Below are 12,973 nucleotides of genomic sequence, written 5' to 3' on the forward strand. Positions count from 1 at the left end.
ATCATGTGGTAAGTGGGGATTGAAGAGAGAACCGATTGCACTAGAACTAGCCTACCACCCCAACTCAAAAGGCGGGACTGCCATCCTTGCATTCTTCGCTCTATCCTTTCAATCAAAGTTTTAAAATATCAAACTTCATAAAACCTTGTACCACGAGTTTTGACTTTGAATTCAATATTATTCGAACAATAGTAGCCACAAAAATCACTGTTTAATAAAAATAAAAATTAAAATTTTACAAAATAATTATGAACCGTATATACTTGCTAAAGCAAGTGGCCATCAAAAGTTCTCAAGCTTGGGGAGTTTAATTTGACTTTTCATGAATTAATTCCTTATACAGTCCGGTAACCTGAGGGGATGTGAATTCGCCGCATAGAGGGTTTCTGCACAACTGTGGTGGCATGGTCCGCAAAGGCGAATGGTCTTTCGGTTTAAAATGGGATGTACAACCTCGGCACTGGGTGTTGTCCCGGTCTACGAATCCAGAGACAAATTTAACGACTTGGCAAGGTCAATGGCTTACACTATGCAGAGGGCTTCACGCGCATGCAGCGCGCACACGAAAAAACGAAGCCAGCTAGTCCTTTTTGGGTGTACAATGAAGCCCATGGGCCGAAAATATCACAGAGTTAGCCTTTCTATTTCTTTTGAAATATCTACAGGTGTTTTGTCATTTTGATGATTTGAGCTTTTCTTGAACTTGACTTGGCGCGTTCATATCATTTGATTTTTCAAACTTTCCTCAGTTTTCAAGAATTGGTCTTTATTCCAATTAATGCTCTTTGACTACAACTCTAGTACTACTTGTACCTCTTAATTTTCTCCTGCCTATATAATGCAAGAAAGCACACCTTTCCTCCCACACTACACAACAAAGCAAAGCCAATAAAAGTTTGTAAGGAACATACGATTCAATAATCTCTATACCTAGCAAGCTACAACTTTTCAACTTTTTTCTAGTGAGAGTTCAGAGGTAATAAAATCATCTCTAATGAGTTCTCTAGGAGTGCGCCTTCCTTCAAAGAAAGTGCTAACTAACAGAACTAGCAGTCTATCTACACCAAAAACTCCACCATCAACAGGCAACATAGTGACGATACTAAGCATCGATGGTGGTGGCGTTAGGGGGCTCATCCCTGCTGCCATCCTTGTTTTCCTCGAATCTAAGCTACAGGTGAGTTATCATTTTATTTGAAAATTTAAGTATCATGTATAACCCAGTTTGTATTGTGAGCTCAAGAAACTAGTTCATCAGATCTATTCATAAATAAGGAAATTATTATCAAATATTATCATTTGTATTATCTAACAAAACAAGTATAAGACATCGATACCAGTGTTGGTTTTGTAAATGGAAGAAAAAAAACATATATTACACTCTTTTCTTAGCTCGAGAGCGTGAAAATATTATTGTGTGATTATCATCTTCATGTATAAATATATAGATGTATAGTATATTAGTATTGAAACACTATCACCCATATATAATCATCATCACTAGGAGCCTACCTAATTTAATAGGACAATTGTAATAATACAAGTCTGATAAATAAAGATAGACTAACCAACACTTTCACAGTTTCACTGCACGAAAATGATATTTCCCAATGCTGAGTAGGTTTTCTTCAATTTTCTTTCATCACTAATTCTATAGAAAACTTGGTCATAAATATATACTTCTTGTGCATGTACTTGTAGGAACTTGATGGAGAAGATGCAAGAATTGCAGATTACTTTGATGTGATTTCAGGAACTAGTACCGGAGGTTTAGTGTCGACCATGCTTGCTGCGCCTAACGAGCAGAAGAGACCTCTCTTTTCAGCTAAAGATATTATAACCTTCTACAATGAAAACATTCCAAAGATTTTCCCTTCTAGTAGGTATAGCTTATTGACTTCTCATTCCTCTTTCAGCAATAATTTACTTTCTTAAACACATGCATGATTCATGGAATATAAATAAATTTGTGCAATATATGTACATAATGATGAGCGACTCAATGTAGAAATGGGATTGGAGGCCTGTTATGCAGTATGTTGGGTCCTAGATACACAGGAGAATACCTTCATAGCAAAATCCGAGAACTGCTCGGTGAAACAAGGCTTCATGATATAGTAACCGAAGTGGTGTTTCCTACATTCGACATTAATTTTCTTCAGCCAACCATCTTCTCTACAAACGAGGTATATATAAAGATATGGCTTATAAAACTTATTTTATTTTATATTTTGTTGCTTTGTTCAATTCAAAGTGAACCAGCTGAGCTACTTTTACAAAAGTAAATTTGTAAAATAAATAATATCAACTACAGTTTACTTATGATCTTTATAACATGTAGGCAAAGGCGGATCCATCAAAGGATGCTCTGTTATCGGATGTCTGTATCAGCACTTCTGCTGCCCCAACATATCTTCCAGCACATCAATTCACAACTAAGGATCGTCTCGGCAATACACGGAGCTTCAATCTGGTTGATGGAGGTGTTGCTGCAAATAATCCGGTAAATATTTCTTTCACAAATAAATGCAATCAAATAACAAAACTGCATTAATTCCTACAGTTTGACCACTTTTATAAACCGTTTTTGGCTCCAATAGTTTGAAGCCATTTCTACAAGAAAACACCACGATTCAATAATTAAATAAATTCCGTATTCTGCAAGCAACAATACTTTGTCTTAAGTTGATCTGGTTAATATCTTCTTTAATATGTTTTATTTCCTTTCTTTGTAACATATCAGACTCTTCTTGCTGTGAATCACGTCACAAAGGAGATTTTGATACAAAGAGGTGATTATTTCCCTGTCAAACCAATGGATTATGGAAAGTTCCTGATCCTCTCGCTTGGAACGGGATCAGCAAAACAGGCACAGAAGTACAAAGCAGAGGCAGCGGCCAAGTGGGGCCTGCTTGGCTGGTTAACCCATAACGGTTCAACCCCCCTGATCGATTGTTTTAGCCAAGCAAGTGCTGACCTGGTTGATATCCATGCATCTGTTCTTTTTCAAGCATTGCATTGCGAGGAAAATTACTTGCGCATAACGGTAGGAAATTAGCTTGATAATTGATGATATTATCAAATTATTTACTTTGTTTCAATCAGCAATATTAATTTAATTATTCAATCTTGGGTCATTGTAGGATGATTGCTTGGAGGGCACCGCTGCATCGATGGACAATTCATCTAACGAGAACTTGCAAAAACTTGTCCAAATTGGAAATGAGCTTCTAAAAAAACCGGTGTCCAGAGTGAACTTGGAGACCGGAAATATTGAACCTGTGGTGAATGGTGGAACAAATGAAGAGGAATTGACTCGGTTTGCCAAGATACTCTCTGATGAGCGACGCATGAGGCTTCTGAGGATGCAAAATGGAAAATATTAATAACGGATTAATTCTTGAAGATGAGAAAATATATACTCTCATAAATAGCTACTCAGTTATATTTTGTTCGTTATAATAATGCTCAAGTTTCATTCATTAATTAATAATTCATTCACCTATCTCTCTCTCTGTATATATTGATTCAGTTTTTATTTAGATAAAGTACATACTTTTCTTGTATAAATAAAACTATGTAATGAATTGATTCTATTGATTTGATGTCTACAAAATTGTACGTGTTTTACCCATGGTGCTAAAACTCGGAATCGGAATCGGAATCGGAATCGGATTTTTGATCGTAGAATTGGAATCGGATGAATCGGCCGGAATCGGAAGACTCGGATCGGTAATTCGGATTTTTTTAGCAGAAGCTTGTTTTGTAGCTAAAAAGTAGGAATAAATTGGTAAAAAAAATAATTTAAAATTACAATGTTAAGATAAAATATTACACTCAAAATACCCACTAATTACATAATGTAATACAAGCATTACAAATAAAACACACTTTTTAAACATAGTTACGTGTATTTAAATATATTAACTTTGTTATCAATCATGTACTATTTTATTGTTTATGGATATTTTTTGTTTGTCAATGCAGTTAGTTTATGATTATAAATAAATACTGTTATAATCCGAAATTTTTTAACAAATAATTAACGAACGATTTGTAAATTACAATAAATTAAAATTTTATTAATTAGATAATAATTGATCAATGTACTAAGTATACATCACAAATAATTTTTTTATATGATTTTTTTTTTCTAAATAGGATCGAAACATCCGTTTGAAACAAATATTAAATCTATAAATTAAATGATGAATTATTATGATGTGATTATAATTATAATTTTACGAGTTATAAGAGAACTATAATTTAGAAAATTCACGCAGGTCATTCACAAAAATTTGTATTATAAAAGAATTAATTTCAAATATAGTCGGATTAGGTTGATTAATAAATAATTAATTGAATATATATAATTTAATATTGAATTAATCGGATTATAAATTAGAACGGTAAATTTCGAGTAGTACGAATTTTCAAATCAATTTCAATTGAAATCCAATTAACTCACTCAATTCAAATAAATTAGAACCTCTATAATATTCTGGAATTGTTTCATCCGTTGGATATACTTCTAGCACGAAAATTGAAACCATTTGATCCATTCGATTGAATAAGGAGGGAAGGGAAATTAACTCTATTTAATGAAATATTCGGGTCTGGCCCCCTTTCTCATTTCCTTCTCCTCCACCGTACTCATTTCCTTCTCCAATTAAAATCGAATGGTTTCTCCTCAATGAATGGATTCTCAAGTTCTCCTCCGCGAATGGTTTCTCCTCAGCCGATCGAAATTCGAATGGGTCTTCTCCTCAGCGATCTCCACAGCCGATTGAAATTTTATTCAGCCGATCTCCTCACCACATAGTCCAAGTTAGTTAGAATTGGAAATTTTTGCTTTGAATCGGCTCAACTCGGCTTGACTCGGTGAAAATCGGACGATTCCGTCACTATTCATCCGATTTTTTCTGAAAAACTCGCATAAACCTGAGAATCGGGTAAAAATCGGACCGGTCCCATTCGATTCCGAGTTGAATCGGCCGAGTTGACTCGGAATCGGCCGATTTTTTGAACTATGGTTTTACCAATCAGTTACCTTTTATCAAATTCCTTTTTTAGCCTTAACTTTTTCTATATACGATAGTATTCGCGTTTTCATAAAAAAAAGGTTCTGCAGCATACACTACTACATAAAACATAATTACTTGGAATTTTTTATTAATTGTTCGGGATCTAACCAACTGATGGTATTGATGGCCCCTCCTTAGCCATTAGTGAATTTTATCCTACATTGGTTTTGAATCTCTTTCGACATCGGTTAGGTACCAACATTGTGAGTATTCTCAAAAGTATCAAATTCAATGCTTCACTATATTCTGGCCTATTATTTATTATTCCAAATTTAGGCGTTACCAACAAAAGTTTTGCTTATAGAATACCCAATATTTTAGATCTTAACGGATGTCCCTGTTCCAATTTGGTCATTTTTTTTTTTCTGAAATGGAAACTTGGATTCTAAAGAATTCACTAGAGTTAAAGATAGTTACAATACTACACTAAGATTGGAAGATAGTTGCTTGTTACTTAAAGTCATCCAATATCATTACGTATGACTTAATCAATCTTATTTTTTTATGTTATGATTTTTTTTGTTAATTGTTGTGTTGTTGTTTCATATGAAGTAGTGGAATGTGACTTTGTAGTTGTTCATTTCTTAGTTTTTTTTTTTAAATAATGACTTTGTTATTTATTTATTATTTATTTGTTTATTAATTTCTTGGGTTTTTTTTTGGCAATTACATTGTATTATAGATAGATAAATAATATTTTGTGAAATTAATATAAAAAGGAATTGTCGTACAACTATTATTTATGAAATTGTCAATTTATAATTTATTGTGGCCGAACATAGCACATTATGCATATCATACATGACATATCATAAAAATCATAAATTCATGCATGAGAAATTAAACAAGCAAAATAATACGACATGCGTATCATGTCATACATATCATTTAATATAAATTGAGTCGAAAAAAACATGACATGCATATCATACACGGAATATCATAAATATCATAAGTACATGCGTGAGAAATTAAACAAACAAAATAACACCGCATGCATATCATTTCATACATATCATATATAGCAAAAATCATTTATAGAAATTGTGCCGAAAATAACATGGCATGCATATTATACACATCATATTTTAAATATCATATATACATGCATGAGAAATTAAACAATAAAAATAACACGTCGTGCATATCATATCAACATATTATATATATCATGAGAAGGGATCCACTTGCAATATTTGAAAATTACAGCATCTTATCACAACTTAGTTTTGTAATTTTTAAAGTCCAAATAGTCAATCCGAATCATTCAACATGTAATCTTTATTAATATGTGCTTGAAGATCAAATTTTACATTTTTATGAATTTTTTTTATTATTTATTAAGTATTTCAATAAACTGTTACTTTTAGATAATTTTGAACCATTGAAAAACAACAATTTTATAAAATACTCAATAAATAGTAAAAAAATTCAAAAAAAATTGTAAAATTTTCCCCTGAAGGCATAGATACAAGAAAATCTTGACACTTGGTGGGATCTTCAAATGCCAAATGAATGAATAAGGCCATGCCATTTTGCCTCCAGATGCAAGGACACTATAAAATGAGCTTGCAGAGTATTCTTTGTTAGTAGTCCAGATCCAGATTATTCTTTCCTCTACTGCCCTCTGAACTACATTAAAGTGAGGAAGACCCCTGCTAATAGCCATCTGGAGCGACCATGTTCTATTGGAAGCTAGAGGAGCTATCTGTGTCGACATAACTGGATTAGTCCAGTTATCAAACCAGTAGGAGATTGATACTCCTGAATTGACTAACCAACTTGTGCACATGTCGAAGACAGGCTTCATCCTCAGTAACTGGTTCCAAAAAAACGACCCACTATCCTTCCATACTCTATGCCTGCTTCGGGTTGCTGTGACAGAGTAGATGGCTATGATAGACCTCCCCCACAGTGAGTTTGGCTGTCTATACAACCTCCACCACCATCTGAGAATCAGAGCCCAATTCCTTTTCTCTAAATCAGCTCCCCCCATTCCTCCATATTGTTTAGGCGTGCATACGGCCTGCCAATTTATTAGAGAGATGGCCCTCCTACCTCCTGACTGCCCCCACAGGAAGGCTCTTCTAATTTGGTCAATACGCTTGATTACCCATTTAGGCAATATAAAGGAGCTCATGAAGTAAATTGGGATTGAACTAAGCACCGAGTTCATCAGCATGAGTCTTCCCCCTCGGGATAACAACCTAGCCTTCCACCCCTCTAACCTTGACTCCAGTTTTTCTATAAGCGGCAGAAATGCTGCATTGTTTGGCCTCTGTATAGATAACGGCAGTCCCAGGTAGATGATCGGGAAGTTAGTTATTGGGCACCCCAAAATAGCTGTTATGACAGACAGGTAATGATCCTGTTGATTGATTGGAATCCAGGAACTTTTATGAAAATTGATCTCCAACCCCGATACCAATGTGAACATCCGGAGCACTAATTTGAGGGAAACTAGTGTAAGGACATTAGTGTTTGCAATCAACACCGTGTCATCCGCGTATTGGTGTATGACTACCGCCCTTTTAGTTCTCTTTGTTATTGTGTATGGAACCACCGAGTTGACTACATCAACCAACCTCTGGAGTACATCCACCGCCAAGTTAAATAGCATGGGGGACAGTGGATCCCCCAGCCTCAAGCCCTTTAGATGTCTGAAAAAATTCGAGTGACCATCATTCATTACAATTCTTGATGATGCCGTACTTAGTAAATTATCAATCCACTGAATCCACAAGGCCGGAAATCCCCTGGCAAACATCACTGATTTGAGGTATGTCCAATTGACGCTGTCAAATGCCTTTGAAAAATCCAATTTGATGAAGCATGCCGGCTTGCCAGTGGAGGATATGTGATGTAGTAGCTCCCTTGTTGTGTTGAAGTTCTCCGAGATTTGACGACCTCGGATGAACGCAGTTTGAACAGGGGAAATCAGATCTGGTAAACTTCCCTTCAATCGATTAGCTAAGATTTTTGATATCAGCTTTGGAACTGCATTCATGATGCTGATAGGCCTGAAATCCTCCACTCGCTGGGGTTGTTTTTTTTTAGGAATCATCACAACGTTAGCTTGATTAATGTCTGTGATGTCAATACTCAAATCAAAGAAACCCTTCACAATTCTAACTACATCATCTTTTATGATCTGCCAATGCAATTGTAAGAACTCATTGGGTACCCCATCGGGACCCGATGCCTTGTTCTTTGCGAGTTGCCTGACAGCTGTCTCTATCTCAATACACGTGATCGGCTCCTGCAGGTGATTTAGGTCCGGATTGGTAGGGTACAGCTCCTCCGGCTTAAATTGAGTAACCTCATTCCCCACCCCTAGAATGGATTCGATTTTGTCTTTAAACGCCTCTCTGATTTGATTTTCTTCCGTAATGGGCTGCTCTCCAACAATCAGGTAGGTGACCCTATTTGTTCTATGCCTGGCTGATGCTGTGGCATGGAAAAAACGGGTGTTTTTGTCCCCTAACTGTAGCCACTTACATCTAGCTCTATGGTACCATCTGGACTCTATGATGCCGGACAGCAGATACGCTCGTTCTCTTGCCATGATTCTGAATTTCCTCTCAAACTCTGCCAAGGATCTATGCTCTTCAATTTGATCAAAAAAAGAAATTGTTTTATTACAACATAGAAGCTGCTTTTCTATTTCTGTGAAATTGTTGCAGTGCCAATTCCTTAAATTGAGGTGGAGTTGGTTGCATGCGCCCCTGAAGGTTTGCAACACCCCATTCTGCAATTGTTTTTCCTCCCAAGTCCTTCTTATTATTTGAATCGCCTCCGGATTATGTAACCAAAACAACTCCATTTTATGACTTCTTGTTGGTGTAGGCCCATTTGCACATGCCAGTAGTAGAGGGGCATGGTCTGAGACCACTCTTGGCAATGCTTTGAGTGATATCAGTGCGAATTGTGAAGCCAAAGTGGGGTCAACAAAGCACCTATCTAGCTTTGAAAAGGAAGGATCAGGTCTATTATTTGACCAAGTGTATCGCCTATTTTCAAGGGGTACATCAATTAAGGCTGCATTCCGAATAACATCATTAAAGAGTGCCATTAGCCGGAAGTTAGCGTTATGCCCTGAACGATCTATCATCCACCTCACCAGATTGAAATCACCCCCTATTATCCAAGGTGTATGAACCATGGCTGAAAGTACTCGAAGTTGATCAATGAAACCTTCTTTTAGAGCATCTGCAGACGGCCCATATACATTGGTAAGAATAACAGTTGCCCCTGAACTGCCTTGCTTGAGAAGTACCGAGCATGAATTCCTTGTTGTCCAAGAATTCAATAACTGATAGGATTTCTTCCAGGCAATGAGCATGCCTCCAGCGGTATGATTAGCATGGACAACAACAACATTTTTATCAAAATAAGATGGAAGAACACGCGAGTAAAAATTCAAATTGTATTCATTCCATTTAGTCTCTTGTAGCATGCATACATCACACCTCGAATTCCTTACAACATTCCTCACAACCTCACATTTATCTAGATTACCTAATCCCCTACAGTTCCAAGAAATAACTTTGAGTTTTTTGAGTTTGCAATTCATTAAATAACCAAGTACATCCTCCCTGCGGTTCAACTATGCTTTTCAGACTTCCTCTTCGGAAGACAACTCATCGTTCGGGTCAAGATCAAATCTATCCATATCTACGTCATCGTCAGCAGTACCCGTTTCCAGGTCTTCATTGGATTGCACTAGGTCGATTCTCCTTCCTTCATTATCCTTAGAGATTAAACTCTGGACCTCCTCAACTTGGAACCCACATCCTTTCGCCAATTTGGAGACATGTTCATACTGTACTTGAACTTCATAGAAACCCTCCGGGTTGAGTGCAACACTAGCTTGGTCTACCGCTTTCTCCTTCTGTTTAGACTTAGCTATCCTCTTTGGCTGTTGAGTCATGTTTGAATTTATCTGTTGGCGCCCCACTTCTTTAGCCCTTTGGTTGGCCTGTGTAGAGTGCCCCGAATTGACCTTGTTTTTGGGCTTGGTCCTTTTGTATTTTGTGGAAAGTGGGCCTTTAATAGGGCCCAGAAGTAGACCTTTATTCCTAGCCTGGATAGCTTTCCTGGGCCTCAGAATAGTTGGCACGTGTCGCTGTTGTGGTAATTCCAAACCTCCTGGGGGTGAAATCAACTCCGTACCACGTGCACACGTGTGCTCTAGTTTGTCGCTAGAGGCCAGCTGTAGGGGAATCACCCTTGGAATGTGGTCATTCCTGCTCCTGCTCTGAATCCCAGACTGATTCGCAGGTTCTGCAATCTGCGCCGATGACTCACCCCTCAATAGGATCCTCTGTGGCTGAATTCTCCTTTTTGGTTGCTGTTGCAATTCAGGAACCGCTCTTTTATGACCTGCATCATCATTTTCTACGTGGGGAGCCTCCTGTCCAACTATCGGCTGCTGTCCGAAAAAGTCCTTTTGTCGTGTTTGAATCTGCCTCACCGGATTGTTTGTGACTTCTCCCTGTGGGTAATTCATGTCTATGACCTCCATTACTGCAAACCGGCGCAACTCCGGCGGCAGCGAGTCTGCCGTTCGACCTCTACAGATCTCTCGCAATACCTGTGCCCTCATTGGTATCAATTCCTTGTCATCCATCATGTTGCCGTCCTCTGACGAGGATGAGGAGGAAGGTGGTGGTTGGGGGCGTTTGTACACCTTAGGCTGCTTCGGTATGTCGTCGAAGGAGTAGATGGGTGTCCTATGGAAAACCTCAGTGTATACCTGAATGTAGTACATCATTCCGCCTATGTGTGCCACCAGTTGAGGGGGGACTAGTGTTAAGTCATCAACACCTACTGCCACCAGCCAAGATGCCAATGAGGATGGGTCTTCAGGTTCCACCGTCCCCAAAAACACCCCGAATCTGGCCACCGCTTGCCTAACATGTCTCTCCCTGGAGATGTGTGGGGGAAGACCAACTAGTCGTAGCAAGACCTTATAAGCCGGGATGCTGATCGAAGCATCCTCTAGAGGACTCCAAGGTTGAAAGGACAGTCCCTCATCCCACAGGTCCTGAGGAGTCGCATTAATGAAGGTATCCGGGTGCAGCCCTTCCGGCAGCAAGATGAGAAAACGAGATCCATTGAGCTGAGACACCTGTATCTCTTCCTTCTTCACCAATTTTGTGCGACATGCGATGCTTACCACGTTGTCTATGCTCATCTCCCATTGATGACCCCTGGTATGTAGGACCACCGCCTGCTTGAGCTTCTCTAGTTCAGCATAGTAGTCAGAGTCCCTTTCTAGGAAGACGTGTAAGCTGATAGGTCTCTCTGATGGCATCTCAGGCGGTCTGTAAGGATAAGAACCCGTGAGGAGCTCCTCAAAAGCTGGCTCCGGGTGATGTACCGGAGGTGGTTGTGCTGTTCTGACTGGAGCAGGCGGAGCTACAACTTCTTGCTTACATTTGGAGCCAATGTGGCCATAAGACCAACACCGGCCACACCTCTTGGGGTTCCTGCATTTGGCTGCAGAGTGGCCTGTCCTACAACATCTGAAACAACGGCCTTTCCATTCTGGAAAGGTGTGAGAGGGGGGGAAGCGCAGACGAGATGGGCTGTGCGGGGAGACATAGTAGGTGGTAGTGGTGGAGGGGATCGGAGAGACTGGTTGAGAGGTGGTCTGAGCTGGGGGTGGTGTGCTAGGTCTCTGCAGGATTTGTGCGTAGGTCGGCCGTGCGTAGGGAGTGTAAGGCTTGGCTGTTGGGGGAGGTGGAGAGGTGGCGTGCCGCCAGTTGGCCGGATAAGGGCGCCTTCTTCGGACGAGTTGCCAGCCTTCTTCTCCTTTGCCACCCGAAATCGCCTCCCTTGTCGCCATTCTTTTCCTATCCTTCCAATCAAGGTCGTCTCGGCTCTTTTCAAATTCTTTATCACTTCCCACCATATACTTGGGTTGCCGCCGTATACTTTTTTTTTACCGAGAAATACTTAGAGAGTTTGGGAGAGATTAAACTCAATACAAAGTATATTGAGTAAAAAATTACACGCGCGTCATGCTTATCATACACGGCATATCAAGCAAAACAAATCTATTACGGTACATGCAAAGCTTGATCAACCAGAGATGCATGGGTTGTACATACGAAACAAGCTTATTACCGTAAAATTAAAAAAAAAAATTGAGAGAAAAAATATATATTCAGGATTTACGGTTCACCTATTCCGGTGTACATGAATTGTTAACAATCAGAACGTTGAAATTGATCGCATGTGGCCATCAAAAGTTCAAATCTCAAGCTTATGGACTTATTTTGACTTTTCATGAATTCCTTGTATATACATTGATCGGTCATAATCACCGATTCGCAAATCATTACATCATCATATCCCCAAATAACTCAATTATATTGCCGAATTCCCAGAAATTGAACTTTCCACGAATAATTAAATTCCCGAGTCACCAGAAATTGAACTTGTCAGTCACCAGAAATTGAACTTGTCAGTCTTCCAGATGAAATCACCAGAAATTGGACTTGTCAGTCTTCAATTTTTTTTTATTAAATGGTTTGATTTAGTTAATCTTTTTAAATTTCTTTGATATTTTTTGTTTCAGTCGGTTTAATCTATTTTATTTCGGTTCAATCAAACAAATTAAATTAAATTAAATTAAACCTGATGTTTTTTTGAATTACTTCGGATTTTTTTTTATATTTGATTCAATTTAGTATTCCATATTTCAGTTTGACTGTTACAAATATTGATATTTATGTATATGATTATTGAATATATTTTTCTATTTATTAAATTTTGATCTTTCGAAATTTAATGTATCTTGTTTTGCTTCAATCAATCAAACAGAAATTTATTTTGATTGTTTGTTATTCAATTGAGAAATTTAATTGATTAATTTAGGAAGA

The 12,973-nt window shown here is 38.2% G+C and overlaps 1 protein-coding gene across 2 annotated transcripts; it reads left to right on the top strand.

Annotated features, from left to right (window-relative positions):
* The first annotated feature begins 862 nt into the window (after positions 1-862).
* Positions 863-3,616, top strand: LOC144552703 (patatin-like protein 2). Of its 2 annotated transcripts, XR_013511206.1 has the most exons (7): positions 863-1,177; positions 1,702-1,883; positions 2,009-2,186; positions 2,342-2,503; positions 2,744-3,046; positions 3,144-3,451; positions 3,533-3,616. XR_013511206.1 is itself a non-coding variant. In XM_078300697.1 (6 exons), the coding sequence occupies exons 1-6, from the start codon at positions 995-997 to the stop codon at positions 3,384-3,386; spliced, it is 1,251 nt and encodes a 416-aa protein (XP_078156823.1). In that variant the 5' UTR covers positions 863-994; the 3' UTR covers positions 3,387-3,616. The 2 variants fall into 2 exon arrangements, 1 of the variants encoding a protein (XP_078156823.1); XM_078300697.1 differs by having other exon boundaries at positions 3,144-3,616.
* Positions 3,617-12,973: the final 9,357 nt, after the last annotated feature.

The sequence above is a fragment of the Carex rostrata genome, chromosome 4, assembly GCF_964058835.1.
Source record: "Carex rostrata chromosome 4, lpCarRost1.2, whole genome shotgun sequence".
NCBI lineage: Eukaryota > Viridiplantae > Streptophyta > Magnoliopsida > Poales > Cyperaceae > Carex > Carex rostrata.